Here is a 23,863-nt window from a genome sequence, read left to right as displayed (position 1 = left end):
GACATTCACTGGGTTGTTTTTACAGACTATGTTCATAGTTGAGTGTTTCAGTTCCATTTTCTGAGTCATTTCTTAGAGCATATAAAATATATTAACTGAATCCAAATCCTCAATATTCTAAAGTGACTGTATATGAAATGGCAAACTATCCATTTCATTACAACACCATTAATTACATTTTATTAAATTCCATCCAATAATGCACAAGGCTGACATTAATCAAACGCCATGCATTACATTAAAATCATGCATTTCCAAAAGATCATCAGCACATCAAAAGCCAAACAAAGCAGTTCAATGTACACGATAAAGTGGTGCATAATCCATCTTTCATAAAGCGCAAATCCTCTCTAATAAAATCTATATACACTCAGTTTACAAAACTGAAAAATAAAAAACATCAGATACTAATGCATGGGAGCCATAATTTTACTAACTATATCATACCAGAAATTGCTACCACTAATTCTGTTAGGTCTTACACCATCTATCCATCCATCCACCCACCCACAAACAGGAACCTTAAGGAGCTCGAACTGTTTACCTTATACAAAAGAAGTTTGAGAGGTGACATCATTCTGGGATGTATTAGCAGGAGTGTTTTAAGCAAGACACAAGAAGTAATTCTTCCACTTTACTCCGTACAGATTAGGCCTCAACTGGAGTAGTATGGCCAGTTCTGGGCGCCACAATTCAGGAAAGATGTGGACAAATTGGAGAAAGTCCAGAAAAGAGCAACAAAAAGATTAAAGGTCTAGAAAACATGTCCTATGAGAGAAGATTGAAAAAAATGGGTTTATTTAGTCTGGAAAAGAGAAGACCGAGGATCGACATGATAATTTTAAAGTACATAAATGGTTGTTACAAGGAAGAGGGAGAAAAATTGTTTTCTTCAACCTCTGAGGATAAGACAAAAAGCAATGGGCTTAAATTGCAACAAGGGAGGTTTAGGTTGGACATTAGGAAAAACTTCCTGTCAGAGTAGTTAAGCACTGGAATAAATTGCCTAGGGAAGTTGCAGAATCTCCGTCATTAGACATTTTTAAGAACAGGTTAGACAAACGCCTGTCAGGGATGGTCTAGATAATACTCAGTCCCTTCCATGAGTGCAGGGGACTGGACTAGATGACCTCAGGAGGTCCCTTCCAGACTTACAATTTTGTGATTCTGGCTGCCCATGAGACCCCGACCCACCCATTCTGACTGCATTCTATGGTGTGTAAGTATCTCCACAGGGAGAAAATACCAGGTATTAAAAGTCTCTTTTAACCTAGCTGAGAAAGGCATAACAAGAACTAGTGCCTGGAATTTAAAGCCAGACAACTTCAAATTAGTGCTAAATACAAATTTATAACAGTGAGATGATTATCTATTGGAACAAACTACCAAAAGCAGTGAAGGATTCCCCAGCTCTTGAAATCTTCACATCAAGACTTGATGCCATTCTGAAAGTTACGCCATAGTCAAACACAAGTAAATGGGCTCAGTACAGGAGTAATTGGGTGAAATTCCCTGGCTTGTGTTATACAGGAGGCCAGATTTGAAGATGTAATGGCCTTCTGGCTTTAAGATGTATGAATTAATCTATATATTTACCTGCCCAAAGATAGAGCCTTTAAATAGACCCTATATGAAACAATGAGCATTGACACAGCAATTTAATATTATATACACTTAAGTATTATTCCTGAAATTTGTCAGCTTGCTAATGCTGGAAGGAGGAGTTCTGTTTGGACACAAGCAATGATAATACAACAATATTACTGTGCTGCCCAACAAAATTATCAACCCTGGTCTGTCAGGACCGCCTCTAGGTGGCCTCAAAGTCCTTCATTCTCCACATTTCGTCCATTATTGCCTTCTAAGCTGAGACTACCAGTGAGATCACCAGCTCCTACCAATTAAAGGGCTGACTTTATGGCAGGGGCATCAGTTCACTAAGAACTAGCCTGAGACCACTAACTCATTTCTGATAGGTCTCCACATAGCAGTCATGCTTATCAGTCAGTTTATCAGCACTCGTTTGCAATGATCTGCATAACTCACTCAGTGCTTCAGCATTTGTGGGTAATGTGACCCCCCCAAACTCATGTCAGTACATATTTATCCAGCACCCTCATGTTCTCTCTCTCTAAAGATTCCGTTTTCTAGAGGTACAACTCAATTTCACTTAAAAATCCCATAAGGGTCCTTCTTTGGATGACAGTATATTACTATTACTCATTTCTTCTTCAAGATAAATTTGCCCTTTTGGTTAAATTTAAGAGGGCCAGACCTGCAATCCTTACTTACGCAAGAAATTTGGTTGAAGACTGCTGAGTTGTATCATTAAGCCCTATATGCATTATCAGCTGATGCCTCCACTATTTGAGGAGCTCTGTCTATTTTGGAGGTTGAACTCAATGGGTTGATCATTTTTTGCAGCCACAGATCTTTCCAAAGAGCTGGTCAGCAATGCCTCTGAATTGGGACCTTTCAAATGCAAATATCCTCCTGGGCTGTTTCAAAACAGAGACTTCTGTCAGATCTCTTTGTGGTATTCCATGGATACCTTCATTATATTTGGGAGGAATTTAACTTCATCCTGAAGCAAATCCTCAAATCTATTGAATTGACAACTACATAGGGTTTTTTAAACACGTAGCTATTGCGTTACTATGGTATCAAAAACAGAAGTGAACTTGAATACAACAGTTCTAGATTAAAAAGCCCATGTATATTGTAGGCATGATTTAGTTGACAAAAATTACCTGTGAAGGCTTAAGGGCTTTCTGGTCTGTAGTCAGTGCTTGAGAATTCATAGAATTTTTAATGTGCAAACAGAGTGAATTGGTTAACATGAATGAAATAATGTGCCGGTTGAAAGAGAAATTATACATGTACAAAAAATGTATTGAAGGAGGCAAGGGTAGGATTGAAAGAAAATGAAGATTGTGTTCCCTTTCATTATTACCTTCTGTTTATCTTTAATTCCCATATTTGAATATTACATTAAAACGCTAACTACCACCACATCCTTTCAATGGATATTTTTCAGTGTTCACACAATTACTTTGGATGGCGCATAGAGCCCAAGACTGGGAGTATTTTGGTGCACTCCAATTCTGTTTCTTACCTGGGACATGTACAGATAGCTATCTGGCATAGTGCTACAAAAAAGCTAGGTGCTGAATTGTGCACAATTTATAAATCTAAATACCCACAGGATGGGCTAAATCATGACTATGGGATCTGTCCTGAGCCAGGGGCAACATCCTATTGTGCTGCCACTGAAGCAGCCCGCTAAGGAGAGTGCACAGTGTTCCTCCCACTTTCCAGGCTGCTCCAGGGAAGGAATAAACCATACGAGGTCTATACCCATTGTAGCTTTGCCAGTAAGAACATCTCCACACTGTCCCACCCACCTGCACTGGGTAAGAGACAGAGCAGCTCTGCGCTGCCCACTTCCCTTCCTGCACTGCTACCTGTAGCATAAATTGCCCACGGAAGAGAGTAAGGGTCTTCTTTCTCCCCACTCACTCCCTTGCATAACTGTACAAGCAGGGCCATGATTCAGCCCTGAAGAAGGAAAGAATTGTTATGCATAGGAATAGATTATCTGAAGCCAGAACTCACTGAAATCAATGGAAAGATTCCATTGTCTTCCGTATGCTTTGGATCAGGCCCCTAGTCCTTTTCCATGATAATTAGAACAATTTATCCTGTTCTCTCTCCCTTTATGTCAGTTGTTCTGCATCCCAGAAACGTTCCCTTCCACCATCTCCAATAACCTCTTTCACCAATTTGCACCTATTTAATTGCTTTAACCTTTTCTGAGTCCATCCCTTCTAACCCTATCATCCTATAGTAGTTGCTCTCCCTGCAATTCCTCTAGGCTTCTCTCTTGCCTTCCTTCAACATATTGTACCCAAATTTCATGCACTATTCCAATACATTATGGATTAATGACCTGGAAAATTATAGGTTTTAAATCAAAACCATTTCTGAGTTATAGTTTAAAAAATGCTCAGCTTGAGAACTCATCTACCAAGTTTCTGCCCAAGGGAAATTTTTATGGGTTTATATTTGAAACATGGAGATTGGGTATATATTAAAAACATGGTCAGATTCCTAGCTATGCAGTTGCTAGCATACAGATCTTCTATAATTAGACAATGGTTTAACCACCAAGTATGTAATCTAAATTGATTTTACAATCAAAGGCTTTTTCTATCACTCCTTTGTGATCATGTTAGTGTGTGGCTTACGTGGTGATTTCTTGGGTACTAATGTTTTCTTGATGGTTGTGCATAATTGATAAGTACTATGGCCATATTTGAAACTTTACTTCCAATAAATAGTTGCTTTCAGATTGGATCATGAAATCTCATTAGTAACTGAGCTCAATTTTAAAACAGGGCAATAAAACAGTCATGTTAAATATCAGGTAATTCAACAAACAGAAACATGATTAGATTAAATTATCTTTATTTTAATAAAATAGTCACCCATTCTTGTTTCTATTGATTTTAGAATAAGATTCACAATAGATATTTGCTAATTGGAATGAGATCAATGCAGTCCTTATTAACATGAATGTAGAGCTTTTTTTTTTTTTTTGGTTAAAAATAGTGTATTTTATTGCTACACAAATAATGTATGACTATTACAAGTTTGTGCCTTGATATGAAGTCTTTGGTTGGTCAGTTTGTAGTCAGCGGTATCCAGATGCTTTTAGCTATCTTCATAAAGGATTTCATCTATTTGGATATCATTTTCTGCCACTGGCACTGAGTCACAGATCTGTTCCTTGTAAGCCAAGGCAATGGTGTAAGGTTTTCCTTTGGGATGATGCATGCATCGTTCAAGGTAGGTATCATAGTATCCTTTCCCTCTTCCCAATCTGTTGCCGCTTTTATCAAACCCAAGGCCTGGCATGAGGATGAGGTCAAGGCCTCCTGTTGGAAAAGATACATCAAATGAAATAAAGATTAGTGGATTAACAAACCAGTGCCGTGGATTTCCTTATGGCTTAAATATTTACACATATCTGCCGATATTAAGCTAAAATGCTGGTTTTAGATTTTGCTAAATGCCTCCTTTTTCTTGCACAGATGAAAAATACCTTGAATATTAAATCTGCAACTTTACATAGTCACCTTATCAAGTACCTATTAGATCAGCAGCAAAATAATTAGACCTATGAAAAGCCTGAAGGGAAAAAACACCTACCTTCAAACAAACCCTAGTAAATGTGGGAAGAAGCAGAAAAGCAACCCACAGTACCAGCCACAAAATGGAGAAGAAAAAGAAATTAAAATAAAAGATATAGAGGCAGGAAACTTCTTAACACAGCGGTAGAATTTCCTGTAATTGAACCTCCCCCGGCTCCCCATAAACCAAGCAAGTGAGATGTGGTATGTTCTAAACATAGGCCACTGTGACAAACTTGCTACCTTATATCTAGGACACACTGTATGCTCGTTAGCTAGGTCGGGTTTTTTTAAATGATTACTTACAGTTATTGGGTTGGGGGGAAAAACACTGGTACTAGTAATAATCTTGCTTGAGCCATCGCTGTCACTCCCATGGTAAGTCCCTCTTACTCCCAGTCTCCTTGATTCATAAACTTTGGCTTCTATGCTACAGTTCTGTTCTGTGGTGGGGAGCAGAGGCCAAAGAGGGGCTGAGCTGTGGAAATGGATGCATGCTTCACCACCTTCCCCAAGGGTATCTGAGTTTGTGTGGAAGGGGGCACCATCGTGGAGCCATGGAGCAGCCACTCTGTATGGCATGTTACCCAAGGTTCAAAGGATTTTCAAGCAGAAATGTACAGAGGACGCAACGCTACTGTAAGCAGTATTAATTCCTCCCTTTGGCCTCTCCCTTTCTGGGAGGCAGTGTGGTGGGCAACAGTGAGCAGCTGCTAGGGGCTTCAGGCAGCAGCACAAAGATGTTGACTCTCCTTGTGGTTGCATCAGGATCTGTCAGCTTTAGTACTGAATTCCCCAGAGCCTGAGGGTTTCAAGGCCAGGCCCCTGCCCCTCTGTGATGCTCACATTCCTCCCCAGTGAGGGCATCAGTCTTCTGAAACCCCAGAAGTTCAGCCTCTTGAAATTCTACAAGAGCTTTTTTCTCTACATGTTTTTCCCACAGGAGGGGAGAGTTTATCCTTTTATGACTGAGCTTCTAATCCCAAGTGGGTTAGCAGTTAGCTTGGATAGGAGAGAAACCAACCTTCTGTTGGCTAAGAAGTCATTCTCCTAAACAAAACAGATATGTGTTCTAATGTATAAATGGTAAAACCTTTACAGGTGATCCACCCAACCAGACTAGAAAAAAAAAAAAAGCACAGTACATTCAGGATCAGATTAACCATTTTTTCCAGCATTAGTAATACTTTGGAAACTGATGTGGTCTGGGGTCAAACCAGTAGGGCAACCAGAATTTAGAGTCTGCTGCCCACCTTGTTTTGACAGATGATTCACATCTCTGCCAAGCAGAAAAAGGAAACAGACTATGCTGAACTGCTGCCAAGTTTAGAGGCAGACAACATGTAGAGAACCACTGCTTGTCCTGGGAGTATGAAAAGTCCTGCAAAGGTATCTTCTGAACAAATAAGCCTGGCTAAGCTAGTGCAGCTCTTTGGAACCATGAGCATCACACTTATTGTTTCACAGTGTAAGGAAACAGCGTTCCGTCCGATGCTGCTGTGGCAGGAAAAAAGATTAAAATGAGGAAGACAGAAATATATGGTGAAGCCTAGAAAACACAGCAGAACTGAAAGAATCTGGAGAGGGCATTCATTAACATCCTGCTTACTGTTCCTTATTTGCATTCCAATAATGGTGTTTCAGCAGTGGTGTTTTATTAAAGTTACTTTGATTACTTTACTTCTTCCAGGTATTTTTACAGCTTGCCCTAACTGCAAACCAGCATCTGCCACCATCTTGAATTGCATTGTTCTCATCACAAACCAACATCAAAACGGGACACCTAGTTGACAGATAACGCACTATGAGTCAGGGATGAGGCTCAACACACAAGGCGGTGTAGGGAAGGTTACACTGGAAGTGCTACAGCTGAGAAGGGATGTTTCCAGGGTCTCCACCTGATGCCATGTACAAGTATTAAACTCTGGAAAGTAAGTTAAAAAATACACTCAGGCCAACTCATTTGCACATATAGAGCAGACTGTCAGATTTCCTTTCACTGCTCATCATTCTCGAAAGAATTACCGGTGTGAATGTCCATCCATTCTACCCTTCTGACTAATTAGAATATAAAAAATGCAAAGTGAGATAGTGGAAGTTGTATCTTGCAAATATGGCTTGGGCCAATTTAGTCAACTTGCTTTCAAAAAAGCCCAGGGAGGAACAGCAGGGAATTGGCCAATGGGAGGGCTGTGAAATGTTTACTGGTTCCCTCCTACCTGAAATAAAAGGGGAAGTGAGAGCACAGTAGTGGTCTGAACGTTTTGATTTAAAAGGGGAGACAAATGGCAAATAGGAGTAAAATAGGAAAACAGAAGAGCTGGGCAGGAGGTCTTAAAATGCAGTTGTACCTTAAAAAGTGACACTGTAAAAACAGCATCACGAGGTTCCATGTTTATGGTGTCTCAGCCACTGGAGATCATATGTGCTCAGTTTACAAGTCAAAAGATACATTTGCTGACAAGCCTGCAAACTCAGTCTGGGATCTAGGGGTACGTCTACATGGCAATTAAAAACCTACGGCTGGACCATGCCAGCTGACTTGGGCTAGCGGGGCTCAGGCTAAGGGGCTGTTTAATTGCAATGTAGACATTTGGGCTCGGGCTGGAGCCCGGGCTCTAGCGATCTGAGCTGGGACGATCCCAGAGCTTGGGTTGTAGCCCAAGTGTCTACATCATAATTAAACAGCCCCGTGAGCTTGAGTCAGCAGGCACAGGTCAGCTGCAGATGTCTAACTGCAGTGTATACATACTCCAAAAGTCAAGTGATCTCTTTCCTTCTTAGCATTGTCACCAGTAATAAAGGTCAAATTCTCCACCCAGTTACCCATGTACAGCCCCATTCCCTTCAAATTATGCCTCTGCTAACTCTTGCCTTTCATTGGGGCTGCATGAGTATATTTGACTGGCCCTGCGACTGGAACTTAGAAAACAATTCTGCTGATGATGCACAAGGAATAGCCTCGAGCACACTCTCTCTCAGCTCTGTTGAGCTCATAGGGTAAAGAGCAGTAAAAACTTGTTTTAGTCACTGAAGTCAGCAGATATGAATATATGCAAGGGGCAGATCTCCAGAGTAAGAAGGTGCATTTTACACAGTCACTTTCATTTTACTTTATATGTATATTGCAAGCAGGAACAAGGCAAGCGAGTGGGAGTGCTATGGAAAGAGGGAATTGGCAGGGACAATGCTGCGAAGAAATAAATTTTCTGTATCACTTCACTGATGGCACAAGCCACACTTCAATGAATTTAGATATATTAGTTTAAGAAACTGTTGGGTTTTTTTTTCTGGGATCTCTAGAGAACCAGAATCTGTTCTAATGAGCGTGCCCCTCTGCAATCATTGATTTTATGCTGAGTAACTCAAACAAGCTTGTGCAAATCTTCAATATGAAAAATGATGCTGTAAATATTGTAATAGGCACCCTCACACTTTTTAATATGCCAGAGTGCTGTAGAATCTCTTTGCCTTGACTCACAATGTAGTGTCTGATTTCAAAACAACTCACACAGCACAAAATTAAAGTAAAATACCAAACAGGATTTCAGTAGAAAGATGACATGCCATAGGTGCTACCCTACAAGGAAACTAAAGTCAGTTCAGGTAGCATTAGCCCCAAATCCTGCCCCCAGACCCTAATCTCTGTAATTTGGCTGAGTGCTGGAGAGCTCCATCGGAGAAGACTCCTCCGATCCTCAGGCTGCAGGGGAGCAGTGAAGCTCCTTATGACAGGGGTTGGGGACTAACTATAGTGGGATCAGAGGTGCAACCATATAATAATTCACACAGGAGTACCAGGAATGAAGATGCATAAGACCAGCATCTGCACTGAACAGGGCCTCGACAGGATAGTACAAGGTTGGGGAGGGAAAGTCCCTCTCAACCCCATAACGCTTGCCCCCATACATAGGATCCTTGCGGTAATAGTGACACGTCCAGCCCTGCCACCCAAGTAGCTGTCAGTCATGGACATGCTAGCACCTCCTACCCCCATAGAACCATGCTCCACCCAGTATGGACCCTTGCATCCTATTTTCCTTTTCTCCACACACAGCTGGGTCCATGTCCACTGAGGGACAGGGTGGCGATTTGGGCTGTACTATGTAAACAATGGTTTATTTTTATTATCTTTCAAAATCTAAGTGCAGTTTAAACTGGAAAGGAGAGAATGGCTGCATGCCCCATTCATTTGCCTTTCCATATAGGCTTTTTCCTTCTTCTCTGCAATGTCCACAAAAAAGACCATTATCAATGTCAAATATGAGGCTGCCAAAGTATGATTAAAAAAAATCAGTGAAAAAAAAATGAAAATCATGATCTTTGAAAGAGGAATCAGCAATTATGGTGCGTATGTGATTGAGAGCAAAGAATACAGCAGAGTTAACAAGTCTGTATATCTTGGAAGCATAAGCAGTGCTGATGGCCATCTCCATAAGGAGGTGAAAGCAAGAACTGGAAAGGCAAGTGGAATTTTTCAAAACTGGCAAATATTTGGAAAAATAAGGAAATTCATAGAAGAACCAAGATAAAGTTATACAGTGTTATTGTGATCCCCACATTGTTACATGCTTTTGAAACTTGGCAAAGAGATGCTTGTGAAGAATACTTGGTGTCAGCTGGTGGGATACAGCAGAACCTCAGAGTTACAAACATCTCGGGAATGGAAGATGTTCATAACTCTGAACAAAATGTTATGGTTGTTCTTTCAAAAGTTTACAAGTGAACATTGATTTAATACAGCTTTGAAAATTTACTATGAAGAAGAAAAATGCTGCTCTCCCTTTATTTTTTTAGTAGTTTATGTTTAACAAAGTACTGTACTGTATTTGCTTTTTTTTTTTTTTTTTTGGTCTCTGCTGCTGCCTGATGGTGTACTTCCAGTTCCAAATGAGGTGTGTAGTTGACTGGTCAGTTCGTAACTCTGAAGTTCTACTGTAACGCTGACATGTTACAAAGGACTGGCCAACAGACTATAGTGACAATGATCCGAGAAAGAAGGATAAAGCGGTTTGGCCATGTTGTATTGATGTTAAAAAACAAAACAAAACAAAAAAAAAAAACCTGTATTCCTAGACAAAACCTTGATTGGATACCACTTGGAGGAAGAGGGAAAAGAGGAGGACAACAGATGACATATGAGAACACCCTTGAGAAAGATGTTGCTGTCATGGAAACAGACTACAAGGAAGCAAGAAACATGGCATTAGACATACGGAGGAGGAAACACTGGGTTGCCTCATATGTCACAAGGCATGAGAACATTTAATAATAAAATAATACATAACATATATAATCTGCAGTATTCACTGCTTACTTATACACTAATACATTGCACTGATACAGCATCTTCCTTTCAAGGACTTTATACTTTACAAACATTAAACAAGCTTCACAGCATCCCGTGGGTTTGGAAAGTACAATTCACAAAGGGGTGAAGTGACTTGCCCAAGGATTTGACAAATCAGTGGTAAAGCCAGAAACAGAAACCATGTAGGCAGGTTTCCAGTCCCCTGTCCTAATCACGGTTAGCTCACAGTCACTGCCAGTGGTGGGTTGAAACAGGGATACCATTCTAAGCTGATTTAAACAGTGATAAATGAGGCTTCACTTCCTCTTACTGCTGTGGTGGATTTGCCCTCATTAGGCTGTGTGAAGCCATGATCTCACCTCCTCCCACCCTTCCTGTCCCCTTTGGGGCTTCATAGATGCCATAAGAATCAGGGAAAGAGCAGCCCCTCTACTTCCCAAAGCACAAGGCCTGCAATTCTGTTTGTCCCTAACATGGGCCATGCAAAGTGCAAGGGAAGACTCCTTAGGCCCCCGCCCCATTGCATCCACACAATGCCAAGGCAGAATCTGGGCCTCGGTAGTCAGAAGTAGAATCACAGTGTTTCCTATGTGCCTGCAAGGGTGTGGCAATGTATGTCAAAAATACATGCTCTCAGCACAGAAGCCTGCTGAGCTTAGGATCACAAAAGGTCAGATAGTAACCAGCTCTATATACCTCAGTCTCCCCCTTTCACAGCAGCCATTTGGCATTTTAAGCATTTTCCTGAAGTACAGCGTTTGTGCTGCTTATATTCTCATTAGGGCTGTCAAGCGATTAAAAAAATTAATCACGCGATTAATCGCACTGTTAAACCATAATAGAATACCATTTATTTAAATATTTATGGATTTTTTCTACATTTTCAAATATATTGATTTCAATTACAACACAGCATACAAAGTGTATAGTGCTCACTTTATATTTATTTTTGATTACTATTTCTTTTTTTTCCCCCTCAGTGCAAATACTTGTATTTTTCAATTCACCTAATACAAGTACTGTAGTACAATCTCTTTATCATGAAAGTTGAACTTATAAATGTAGAATTATGTACAAAAAACTGCATTCAAACATAAAACAAACAATGTAAAACCGGGGTCAGTAAGCACCCTTGCGGGCCGGGCCAGTTTGTTTACCTGCCGCATCCACAGGTTCAGCTGATCGCAGCTCCCACTGGCCGCAGTTCGCCGCTCCAGGCCAATGGGGGCGGTGGGAAGCGGCGCGGGCCGAGGGATGTGCTGGCCACCACCCCCATTGACCTGGGACAGTGAACCACGGCCAGTGGGAGCCGCGATTGGCCGAACCTGTGGACGCGGCAAGTAAACAAACCGGCCCGACCCCCCAGGGTGCTTACCCTGGCGAGCTGCGTGCCAAAGGTTGCCGACCCCGATGTAAAATTTTAGAGCCTGCAAGTCCACTCTGTCCTACTTCTTGTTCAGCCAATCGCTCAGACAAACAAGTTTGTTCATATTTGCAGGCGATAACGCTGCCCACTTCTTGTTTACAATGTCACCTGAAAGTGAGAAGAGGTGTTCTCATGGCATTGTTGTAGCCGGCATTGCAAGGTATTTACGTGCCAGATGCGCTAAAAATTCATATGTCCTTCATGCTTCAACCACCATTGCAGGGGACATGTGTACATGATGATGATGGGTTCTGCTCGATAACAATCCAAAGCAATGTAGACCAATGAATATTCATTTTCATTATCTGAGTCAGATGCCACCAGAAGAAGGTTGATTTTATTTTTTGGTGGTTCAGGTTTTGTAGTTTCCACATCGGGGGTCGGTCTTTTAAGACTTTTGAAAGCATGATCCACACCTTGTCCCTCTCAGATTTTGGAAGGCACTTCAGATTCTTAAACCTTGGGTCGAGTGCTATAGCTACCTTTAGAAATCTCACATTGGTACCTTCTTTGTGTTTTGTCAAATCTGCAGTAAAAGCGTTCTTAAAATGAACAACATGTACTGGGTCATCATTGGAAATTGCTATAACATGAAATATACAGCAGAATGTGGGTAAAACAGAGCAGGGGACATACAATTGTCCCCGAAGGAGTTCAGTCACAAATTTAACTCACTTTTTTTTTTTTTTTTTAAACAAGCGTCATCAGCATGGAAGCATGTCCTCTGGAATGATGGCCGAAGCATGAAGGGGCATATGAATGTTTACCGTATCTGGCATGTAAATACCTTGCAGTGCCAACTACAAAAGTGTCATGCAAATGCCTGTTCTCACTTTCTCGTGACATTGTAAATAATAAGAAGGCAGCATTATCTCCTGTAAATGTAAACAAACTTGTTTCTCTTAGCAATTGGCTGAACAAGAAGTAGGACTCGGTGGACTTGTAGGCTCTGAAGTTTTACATTGTTTTGTTTTTGCGTGCATTTATGTAACAACAACAACAAAATCTACATTTGTAAGTTACACTTTCATGGCAAAGAGATTGCACTACAGTATTTATATGAGGTGAATTGAAAAATACTATCTCTTTTATCATTTTTACAGTGCAAATATTTATAATAAAAAATAATATACAATTTGATTTCAATTACAACACAGAATACAATATATATGAAAATGTAGAAAAACATCCAATATATTTAATAAATTTCAATTGGTATTCTATTGTTTAACACTGTGATTACAACTGTGATTAATTGCGATTAATTTTTTTAATCGAGATTAATTTTTTTGAGATAATTGCATGAGTTAACTGCAATTAATTGACAGCCCTAATTCTTGTAACCGCACAGATGGCCTTGCAGCTTGTGTAATATTTATTTGTTATACAGTGCTTTCAATCCCTAGATCACACATTGATTTGGTAGCATTTGCCACCCACTTTCATAGCTGTGAATGATTGCAGATCAATGGAGAATTGAGCCCAGAGAGCATAATTTACTTTTGTGTTTAAGCCATCCTCCTGAAAAAGATATTCTCTCTCCATAGAATGGACACCATAAGCAACAGGAGACTGGTATATGCACCTGCCTTTTCAACACCACTCAATGCTGACTGCTTTTCAAAAGCTATCCAACATCATGGAATGAAAAGTTTCTCTGATCTCAGAGTTATGCAGCTCAGCTGGGTGACAGATCACAGAAATAAAAATATCTACATTTTATTTTTTTGTAAAGCTTCACTTTTCAAACAGGGAAAAAACTCTAACTGCTTGCTGCCTACAGTTCTATTCTGATTGCATAGACACAAGTTAACACACTCGATTGCCTTCAACATTAAAGATATCCACCCTGGTGGCATACAAAGCACAGAAACATGTACCAGCAGCTGGAGACAGGGCTTGCTTAGCTTGGGAAAGTTCTAATACTAAAGGCTAAGTGCTTGCAAAGGATCTATGCACCTCATCACGTAATGAAATTCTTTATTTCCTTCTAAAAATAATCTCTCTCTACATTTTAGCACAAGATTCATTTAAACATGGGTAAAATTTTCAAAAACATGTAAGGCCCAGATCCTCAAAGATATTCAGTGGGTGTTAGGAAATATCTTTGAGGATCTGGGACTAAGTGACTTAGGGGACTATGACTGGATTTTCAGAAGTGCCATTGAAAGTCCATTGGAGTTAGGCACCTTACCTTGCTTAGGCACTTCTGAAAATCCCATTCTAAGACTCATTTTCAAAAATTACCTAGTCATTTAGGAGCCCATTAACTTGCAATGAAACTTTGGCTGCTAACTGCCTAAATCACTTTTGAAAATGAGACTTAGCCTCCTAAATCACCTATGTGCTGTTCAAAATTTTACTCAAGATAAACCCATTCAACAGCATCCCCAATTGTGACAAATGGATGGAGGTGGGAAATACACAAAGTGCTACACAGTCACTAGACATGGAGCCAAATTTCCAGTAGTACTTAGTAGCCGTCACTATGGCTCTTACAGACAAGATGCTGAACTCTTTAAAATCTATCTTCTCAAACCTGGCTGCTTATTTTGGTGCCTAAATGGAAGCAGAGCTCTTTTGAACACCTGACCCAAGACATCATTTGTACTGACATCCAGGGGATGAAGTTTAGACTATTTGTTATGGATTGGAGGATCCAGCCATGGGTACTAATGATGTGAATAATCTAGGAGTACCTTTTAATAGTGGGGTACTTCCTTTTGAGCCAATTAGGGCACACTCATGGTTATCACTTAACATCATTTCTCATTCACACACAAAGTTTACTGACATTTATTTGGAAGTTTCATTAGCTCCAAGACTCACTTATCTCCAGTGCTGTGCCTTCCCATGCTAGCTTACCCCAGACTACCTCTGGTATAAATTTTCCTTGCTCTGCCACTTGTTTGGTGGGGTTTTGGGGGAAGGACCCGGGTATGTTCCTGGGCATGACTGGGGGAAAGTGAGAGGCTTTTCTGGAGTGTTTGTACTTCCGTTGACTGAGGTAAATTACTACCTTTGATTAATGAAGTTAATTTATTTGTATATTAGTATTAATGCTTCTGGGTGGTTATTGCAAGTTTAATTATGGTCAGGGTGCTTGGGGCTTTTGTATGGGCATTCTTTTTTAATGTAAGGTCTTTAGGGCAGGGACTGTCTTTTTGTTCTGTGTTTGTACAGCAGCTAGCACAATGGTGCCCAGGTCCACAAGTGGGGCTGTTAGGCGCTACCCAGAGCCGGTTCTGAATTGGAGGGAAACCGCCCCTTAGAATCTGCCACTCCAAGCACGAGCTTGCTCGGCTGGTGCCTGGAGCTGGCCCTGGCGCTACCACAACATAGATAATAAATAGATAGATAAGAATAATGTTATATCTAAATAAATAAATAATTTGATAAGTAGCAGTGATGCTAAGCTGAGGGGCCTTTTCCCTGCCTGGTCTGGATGGGGCCAGCACAGCTGCTGCAGTTGTTAATAACGCTAATACTTCAGCTCTAAATTTCAGAAAAGTCCTGAGCTTTTGTGGAAATATTTGAATTCAAAAGCAGAGTCTTGGGTCATTGCAGAGGTTGCACTATCTGAAATGACAGATGTAAATGAGAAACTTCTCTTGATCAGTTTATTGGCACTTGATTTATTTATAATGTTAATCAGCATCCTGAGTTTTAAAGGGCTACAACCATAATTCTTCCTTAAGCACTGCAGTCCAGACCCTTCCTCCAGCACAAAAGCCCACATCACTGCACTGTATGCTGAGGAGTTCCTTGGAGCCTGGAGAAGAGCCCCTTACCACCACAGTGCCGGATGATTCTGCTGCTGCTTCGTAAACACTGCTCCAGACCTCAAGGCCAGAACAGCCTCTGTGGTGCCTGTGCACCACTCCTCCTGCAGAAGGAATGGCCAATTAATTCACATCACAGCAGGTCCACAGTCCTTGCTACAGCTGCTTCCTTGGCCCACCTCACCGTCAAGTTCCCACTGCACAGGGAGTTCTGATAGAGCTGGGCTCCATAGTTCACAAGAGGTGCTCCCTTGGAGCCCCTGCCCCCAGCAGTGGAACACACTGGTTACACTGCAGGCAGTGCCATGTGCATGTCCACAAGAGGTGGTGGTGACCTATGTTGACATTCTCTATGCCAGTGTTTCCCAAACTTGGGACGCTGCTTTGTGTAGGGAAAGCCCCGGGCGGGCCAGGCTGGTTTGTTTAATTGCTGCGTCCGCAGGTCCGGCCGATCGCGGCTCCCACTGGCCGCGGTTCGCTGCTCCAGGCCAATGGGAGCTGCTGGAAGTGGCATGGGCCGAGGGAAGTACTGGCCACTGCTTCCTGCAGCCCCCATTGGCCTGGAGCAGCGAACCACGGCCAGTGGGAGCTGCGATCGGCCGGACCTGCAGACGCGGCAGGTAAACAAACTGGCCCAACCCGCCAGGGGCTTTCCCTACACAAGCGGCATCCCAAGTTTGGGAAACACTGCTCTATGCAATACCATTCACTCAGAAAAATCCCAGTGGAATACTGTCCCTTTATATATTAAGATCCCCCAAAAGTATATCCATCCAATACGACTCAGAGTAAGTTAAATATTTTTTGTTATTACTTCAATAAAATATTTTGCAGAAAACAGAATCATCAGTGGACTTTACAAACAGGTATTGAGCAACTCAGCATTTATCCATCTACTCATTCATGTCAATGTTTTGTGTCAGCACTAAACATTAGTCTTCACAATTCACACTTGTCCTGCTGACCTATGGCTTAATAAAATATTTACACCTCTCCCTGAGAAACTACATGATTCCCATCAGTCATACAGGTTTAAAACAGATGAGTGGCAGTAATTCTTTCATTAGTAAAGTTGCAAAATACACTAATAATGCTCTTTGCTCAGCTTCTATTCCAATATGCTGAGATACAAATAAACATTCTCATTCCATTTTTAGTCCCTTTTTTAAAAATACATTCTTGTAAATTTAGTGCCCAAGAATGGGAGAGGCTTACAGCACTGTCTGGAGCCAGATACAGAGTACATGTCCGTATTGCACAGACATTCCTACTAGCTTCACCAATAAATATCCTTTCATTTACAGTCAGAGCCTCTAGTGCCATCATTTTAAGACTTGAGCCAAAACTGTAGCTGGTTTCACAATATGAAAAAGACTATGTTAGGGATCAGACTGAAACCATCACATGCTGCCTTTCACTTGTGATTTAAGTATATGTCAGCTCAGGTTTAAAAGTTTAGTACGTCCCCTTTTCAGAATTTGCTAGGAGAAATGCAAATTTAATTGGAGTGGTTCTTTGAAGTATTTTCATAAAGTACATTACGTAAGCAAAGCATGTAAGCCACATTCCTCACTTAAAGCCATTTAAAACACTTTCTGGTTTTGCGTGTCCAAAGTAAAAGAAATCATTGCTTAGAAATGCTCTGGTTATCTGCCTTAATATTTCCTTCTTTGATAGGTGAGTTATTTGCTCCCGTAATCCTGAGCAAAGAGGCTAGAACAGGGGTCGGCAACGTTCGGCACGCGGCTCGCCTGGGTAAGCACCCTAGCGGGCCGGGCCAGTTTATTTACCTGCTGACGCGGCAGGTACGGCCGATCGCGGCCTCCACTCGCCGCGGTTCGCCGTCCCGGTCCAATGGGGGCAGCGGGAAGCAGCGCGGGCTGAGGGGTGTGCTGGCCACGGCTTCCCACCATCCCCATTGGCCTGGGACGACGAACCGCGGCGAGTGGGGGCCGCGATCGGCCAAACCTGCCGCATCAGCAGGTAAATAAACTGGCCCGGCCCGCTAGGGTGCTTACCCTGGCGAGCCGCGTGCCGAACGTTGCCAACCCCTGGGCTAGAATAACTTGACTGGGAAAACACAGATAGTGAAAGCTTTCTGGCGCTAAAGGAGTTGCACCTGGGTAAATGCAAAGTTAAGACAGCAAAATACAGAGCACCTGCTAAGGAGCCAAAAGGAGGAGGAGAAATCTATGCAAGAGCAACTTTGCAACCTTTTGTTAGATCAGCAAATGCTAGTCACAAAGCTTCTGCTTTAAAGAAACTTGCAACAGCACTGGCATTTGAAGTGTTCATGCCAGGATGGACCTTACACTTGTAAAACAGTATAAAAATATGAGGATTTTAGGCTTGGTCTACACTGCAAACTTGTTTCTGTACTACTACGTCGTGCTCAGAGGTGTGAAAAATCCACACCCCCGAGCGACACAGTTATATCGACCGAACTCCTGGTCTAGACAGTGCTATGTAGCTAGGTGGTCTTCTCCTGTTGACATAGCTACCGCCTGTCAGGGAGGTGGAGTACCTACGCTGAGGGGAGAAGCTCTCCTGTCGGCATAGGTAGCATCTTCATTAAGCACTGCCGCTGCACCTCTGCAGTGCTGTACGTGGGGACAAGCCCTCAGTGTACATGACATTTTCAAACCTTATTATTCAGCTTCCCTGTATCGTTATCATCTGTACACTTTAAAATCAATAAAAATGACTACATCGAAATATGACAGATAAAAAAAAATCCCCAAACTATAAACTATTTATAACAGATTATGCTTTGTTACTATCAATATTTCTACTCCATTGCTGGAGCAACTAAATTGCCTGTGAAATATAAACCATTAAGATGTAAGCCATTAATTTCTTCTTTGATGCATAAACATAACTCCCATAAAGAGTTAGTCCACAGGATAGAAAGGTTAGGAATGTTTATATGGCAGGGTTTATTGTGCATGTAGTCAGCAGGTAACTGCACCACTGCCATCCGTGTCAGACATGTTTTATAATCACAGTGACTGAGAATGGCTGCTTTCTACCACTATATTTCTTACACACAAACCTTGTACAGATGATCAGCTTTATAAAAATGACCACACCTGGAATCCCAGCACCCACTCTGTGATTGCTCATTTTTTTAGACATTAGGTTGGAACGTTTGCTCTCCCCTGTGTGTGACTGCAATGCCTAAACAAGATTTTAATTATAGGAGACAGCAAAAATGACACTAGCTCGTGCTACTAAATCTGTAGAATCCTGACACCTGCTGGTAAAGGGAAATCATCGCATCACTTCAGAGCACAAAAGTGCTGGCTTGATGGGTCTAGTCCTCACATCACAAATACTCAAAATAATTACAGTCAGCACAAGCTGGAATTGTTGAACCAAAAGGTGATGCTGACGCTGAGTTACATCCTTACTCACATTATGAAGCAGCAGGAGAATCATCCCGCACTCTGGCGCTGAGGAGCCCTCCTTCTCCAGGCTCCAAGGTACTTCCCAGTGTACATGATGAGGAGGTGCTATGAGTTAATTGTATTACAAACTGGCCATTGCTAGTCATCTCAGCAATGAGGACAAGGATTAAATGGGCCAAGGAGGGAGATCTTCTCTCACTAGAGATGGTCCATCCAAGACCAGGCTGAAGCACACTCTTGGGCAGCCTGGAGACGTATCTACTCCTATTGCCCATACTGTCTCTACTCTGTGGACAAAGAGAGGGGTACAGGCTCCAATGCTGCCAATCCAGCTCTACATTTACTCCAAAAGTCATGAACAAAAATCATCTGTAAGAATAAAAGCAATGAAGATAAAATCTCTCTTTAAATTAGTCTCACTGAGGGAGAAAGTAATACTCGCATGTTCAAATTTTTCTCTTAAAACTCTGATATAGGTCTCAGGCCATAATCCAGAACAACCTGTTACTTGCTTTTGAAAGACTTCTGTATCTAGGAAACAGTACCAAGAAAACAACAGTGTTATTGTTCACACTGTAATAAAATTAGCCCTCTTTGAGGCAAAACACTTCAGAGCCACTTGCAGTGAATTTACAACCTTTTACAATGCCATTTCCATTTTCCTTTACACTTCAATTAATTACAGAAGAAGTAATATTTTCAGTTGTTTTGCTGAGTGAGAGAGATTAACAAGGACATTTTATGCACGGTGAATAGTGATACAACACTTAAGTGTGATTAAAAGGAACAGCAACCTTTTGAAGAGTTAATGAACTTTACAAAAGTGAACAGCTTTAATATTCCAAAGGATTTTAGAACTTCAACAACATGCTGTTGGTTAGATATGCCATTAGAATTAAGCCATATTTTGTTCATTTTCTACAAGCTACACCAGGGGTCGGCAACCTCTAGCACGCAGCTCGCCAGGGTAAGCACCCTGGCGAGCCGGGCCAGTTTTATTTACCTGCTGACGCGGCAGGTTCGGCCGATCGCGGCCCCCACTGGCCGCGGTTTGCCGTCCCGGGCCAATGGGGGCGGCAAGAAACCACGGCCAGCACATCGCTCGCCCGCGCCGCTTCTCGCCGCCCCCATTGGCCCGGGATGGCGAACCGCGGCCAGTGGGGGCCGCAATTGGCTGAACCTGCCGCGTCAACAGGTAAATAAAACTGACCCAGCCTGCCAGGGTGCTTACCCTGGCGAGCCGCGTGCCGAACGTTGCCGACCCCTGGGCTACACAAAAGGAGTTCACAGTAAAGAAGTTTAAAACATTACAAAATGATGCCAGTGAAATCCACCTGCTTTTGTACTTCAGCAGTTCGTTTATTTATTACATTCCAAAGAAAGGGAGAGCAGCAGTGGTAAGGGAAAAGGGATATGTTATGAAAAGAGACTGGAAAGATTGGGATGGTTTAGTTTAGAGAGGAAAAAAATACAAGGTGATATAACAGAGCTTTAAAAGAACAATTAATATTATAGAGAAGGTAAATCAGGTGGTCATAGTTACCCTCTCATAATACAAGGACAATAGGCCAGTTGATGAAATTGAAAGGTAGCAAATTTAAAATGGATACAAGGAAATATATTTTTATATTACACATAATTAACCTGTGGAATTAATTGCCACCAGGCAATATTAAGGCAAAAAGCTTAGCACAATTCCAGATAGGATTAGATTCTTATAATAATGATGAGAAAGAGAGAAAATATGGACACATTATTACATAGCTATACACTCAGGGGTTTCTCGAACCTTTCACTGAAGTATCCGACATTAGAAACGGTCAGAAACAGGATACTGAACAAGATGCAACACTGGGCTTATCTAGAATGACAATTCCTATGTTACAAGAGAGGAAGAATCATCTCTTCACCAAAAAACTCAACACCAGAATATTAACAACCCACTAGAACTGAACTGATTCTTCCTATGCAACAAAATACTATGGCTCATTGTCTTCAAGTAGAAGTTCAATCCAAACTTTAAATCATTTCATTAAAAAATAAATTACATTAAGAGCTAAGCCTCAATTTTCAATTTGGTTTCATGCCATGGTCTCAGTTTTTCTTTTTATGACCATTCAAAAGAAATTTCAAATTATAATCTATCCCCTGACATATATTGTACTGTAAATTTTAATCAAGTCTCCCCAAAGAGAAGACAACCTACTAGTACCCTCAATTACTTTAAAATCTTGTTTGGAGAATTCTGTTTTCCCACTATGCAGTAATATTTAACATCATTGCTTCCAACATATCCATTTATCCAACATTCAGAACATACTTTCTTTCAATCTGTCTCAGTAACCCCCAGAGTATTGTATGCAATGTGTCTTATTTCAGAATGCTTAACACAGTTTTATAAGCTACCATCATATTTTCATGTATAGCTATTGAACAACTAATGTATCTGAAGTGACATAAAAGACATTTACTTTGCTTTCAGTTATACTATTTTCCTCTTATATTGTTTTCTATTTCTAAACTCCTTTATATGCCTCATATTTCCAAGTTCTCTTATTCCTGGTGCACGGTTTTTAAAATTTCAGCCTCTTATCTTTTTTAAAATGCCATCTTTCTTTTGTAGCCATATGTTTCATGTGATCCTCTCAATAATATATTGCCAATCCATATGTCCCAACATTAAAGGCTCTATATATTTTTAAGTTGTTAAGAATTCTGAGCTGACTATCACTACCAAAGTCCTGTGTGCAGTGAGTGCAACATAAATAAATAGTAGGACTTTAAAGGTGGCTAAAACAGTGTATTTCCATCTAAAAATATTTCCTCCAGGTAGTTCCCAATGGCAAACTTTGAAATGGGGCTAATGCTCCCTCAATAACAATTTCAAAGTACTTACCAGTGGGTTGCTGCAATTGTAAACTGAAAGTATCCATTTTCCTTTCAATGGGATCATGCTAACTGGTGTAAGCAGCTCTACTCAACTCTACTCTAATGCATCCCCAGAGCAGGTCCATCCTGTGCACTGAATTAGACAGGAGTTTTGTGTTAAAAATAGTATGCTATCATGTAATTAAAGACTGACTCAAAACGCAGACTCACAAGGGGGCTGAACTTTGACTTTGTCACTGTTGCACATTTGCTCTTTTATTGCTTAGGCCTGGTCTACACTAGGCGTTTATGTCGAAGTTAGCGCCGTTACATCGAATTAACCCTGCACCCGTCCACACCGCGAAGGTATTTAGTTCGACATAGAGGTCTCTTTAATTCGACTTCTGTACTCCTCCCCGACGAGGGGAGTAGCGCTAAATTCGACATGGCCATGTCGAATTAGGCTAGGTGTGGATGGAAATCGACGCTAATAGCTCCAGGAGCTATCCCACAGTGCACCACTCTGTTGACGCTCTGGACAGCAGTAAGAGCTCGGATGTTCTGAACTGCCACACAGGAAAAGCCCCGGGAAAATTTGAATTTGAATTCCTTTTCCTGTCTGGCCAGTTTGAATCTCATTTCCTGTCTGGACATCGTGGCGAGCTCAGCAGCACTGGCAACGATGCAGAGCTCTCCAGCACTGATGGCAGTGCAAGCTCAGAATAGAAAGAGGGCCCCAGCATGGACTGATCGGGAAGTCTTGGATCTCATCGCTGTGTGGGGCGATGAGTCCGTGCTTTCCGAGCTGCGATCCAAAAGACGGAATGCAAAGATCTATGAGAAGATCTCTAAAGACATGGCAGAGAGAGGATACAGCCGGGATGTAACGCAGTGCCGCGTGAAAATCAAGGAGCTGAGGCAAGGCTACCAGAAGACCAAAGAGGCAAACGGACGCTCCGGATCCCATCCCCAGACATCCCGTTTCTACGAGGCACTGCATTCCATCCTCGGTGCGGCCGCCACCACTACCCCACCACTGACTGTGGACTCTGAGGATGGGATAGTGTCCACGGCCGGATCCTCGGACATGTTAGCGGACGGGGAAGATGAGGAAGGAGATGAGGAGGACGAGGCAGTCGACAGCGCTCACAACGCTGATTTCCCCGACAGCCAGGATCTCTTCATCACCCTTACAGAGATCCCCTACCAACCCTCCCCAGCCGTTACCCCAGACACAGAATCTGGTGAAGGATCATCCAGTAAGTGTTGTAAACATCTAAACATTTATTTGTAACAGAACATGATTATTAACAATTTAAAAAATGGGTTTCTCATGATTAGTTTGATTAACTTAACGGTTCAGTCATGGGCAGTGCAACTATTTGAAAAAAATCTAGCAATGTCCGGTTTTGCATGATTGTCCTGCCCAAGCCGCTCTACTGTTTAGTCCCTGCTACTGCAGCTACAGTAAGATGCGGTCTATATGTCCGGGGATGGAGCAGAAATCCTCCTGGGACATCTCAAGGAAGCTCTCCTGCAGGTAATTTGAAATCCGCTGCATTAGGTTCTTGGGGAGAGCGGCCTTATTGGGTCCTCCGTAGTAGGACACGTTGCCGCGCCACGAGACTAGCAAGTACTCTGGAATCATTGCTTGGCACAGCATGGCGGCATACGGCCCTGGTCTTTGAAGGCTTTCCCGGAGCATTCTCTGTCTGTCGCTCTCAGAGATCCTCATGAGGGTGATGTCGCTCATGATGACCTGCTTTGAATGAGGTAGGGGAATGTTAGTGTTGGGACTGCTTTACCGTTCCTTTACAGAACTGTAACCGCTGGTTTGCAGCCACGCGGTGGAGGCGGGAGAGGGTCAGCCGAAAGGG

At 41.9% G+C, this 23,863-nt stretch overlaps 1 protein-coding gene across 1 annotated transcript; it reads right to left on the bottom strand.

Moving 5' to 3' along the window:
- Positions 1 to 4,582: 4,582 nt before the first annotated feature.
- On the bottom strand, positions 4,583 to 22,151 carry MTHFS (methenyltetrahydrofolate synthetase). The gene is made up of 2 exons (XM_034784790.1): positions 22,015 to 22,151; positions 4,583 to 4,937 (listed from the first exon to the last, which is right to left on the bottom strand). The coding sequence occupies exons 1-2, from the start codon at positions 22,049 to 22,051 to the stop codon at positions 4,714 to 4,716; spliced, it is 261 nt and encodes an 86-aa protein (XP_034640681.1). The 5' UTR covers positions 22,052 to 22,151; the 3' UTR covers positions 4,583 to 4,713.
- Between the last annotated feature and the right edge of the window lie 1,712 nt (positions 22,152 to 23,863).

This window comes from Trachemys scripta, chromosome 10 (assembly GCF_013100865.1).
Source record: "Trachemys scripta elegans isolate TJP31775 chromosome 10, CAS_Tse_1.0, whole genome shotgun sequence".
Classification (NCBI taxonomy): domain Eukaryota; kingdom Metazoa; phylum Chordata; order Testudines; family Emydidae; genus Trachemys; species Trachemys scripta.
This window is presented reverse-complemented; position numbering and strand designations above follow the sequence as displayed.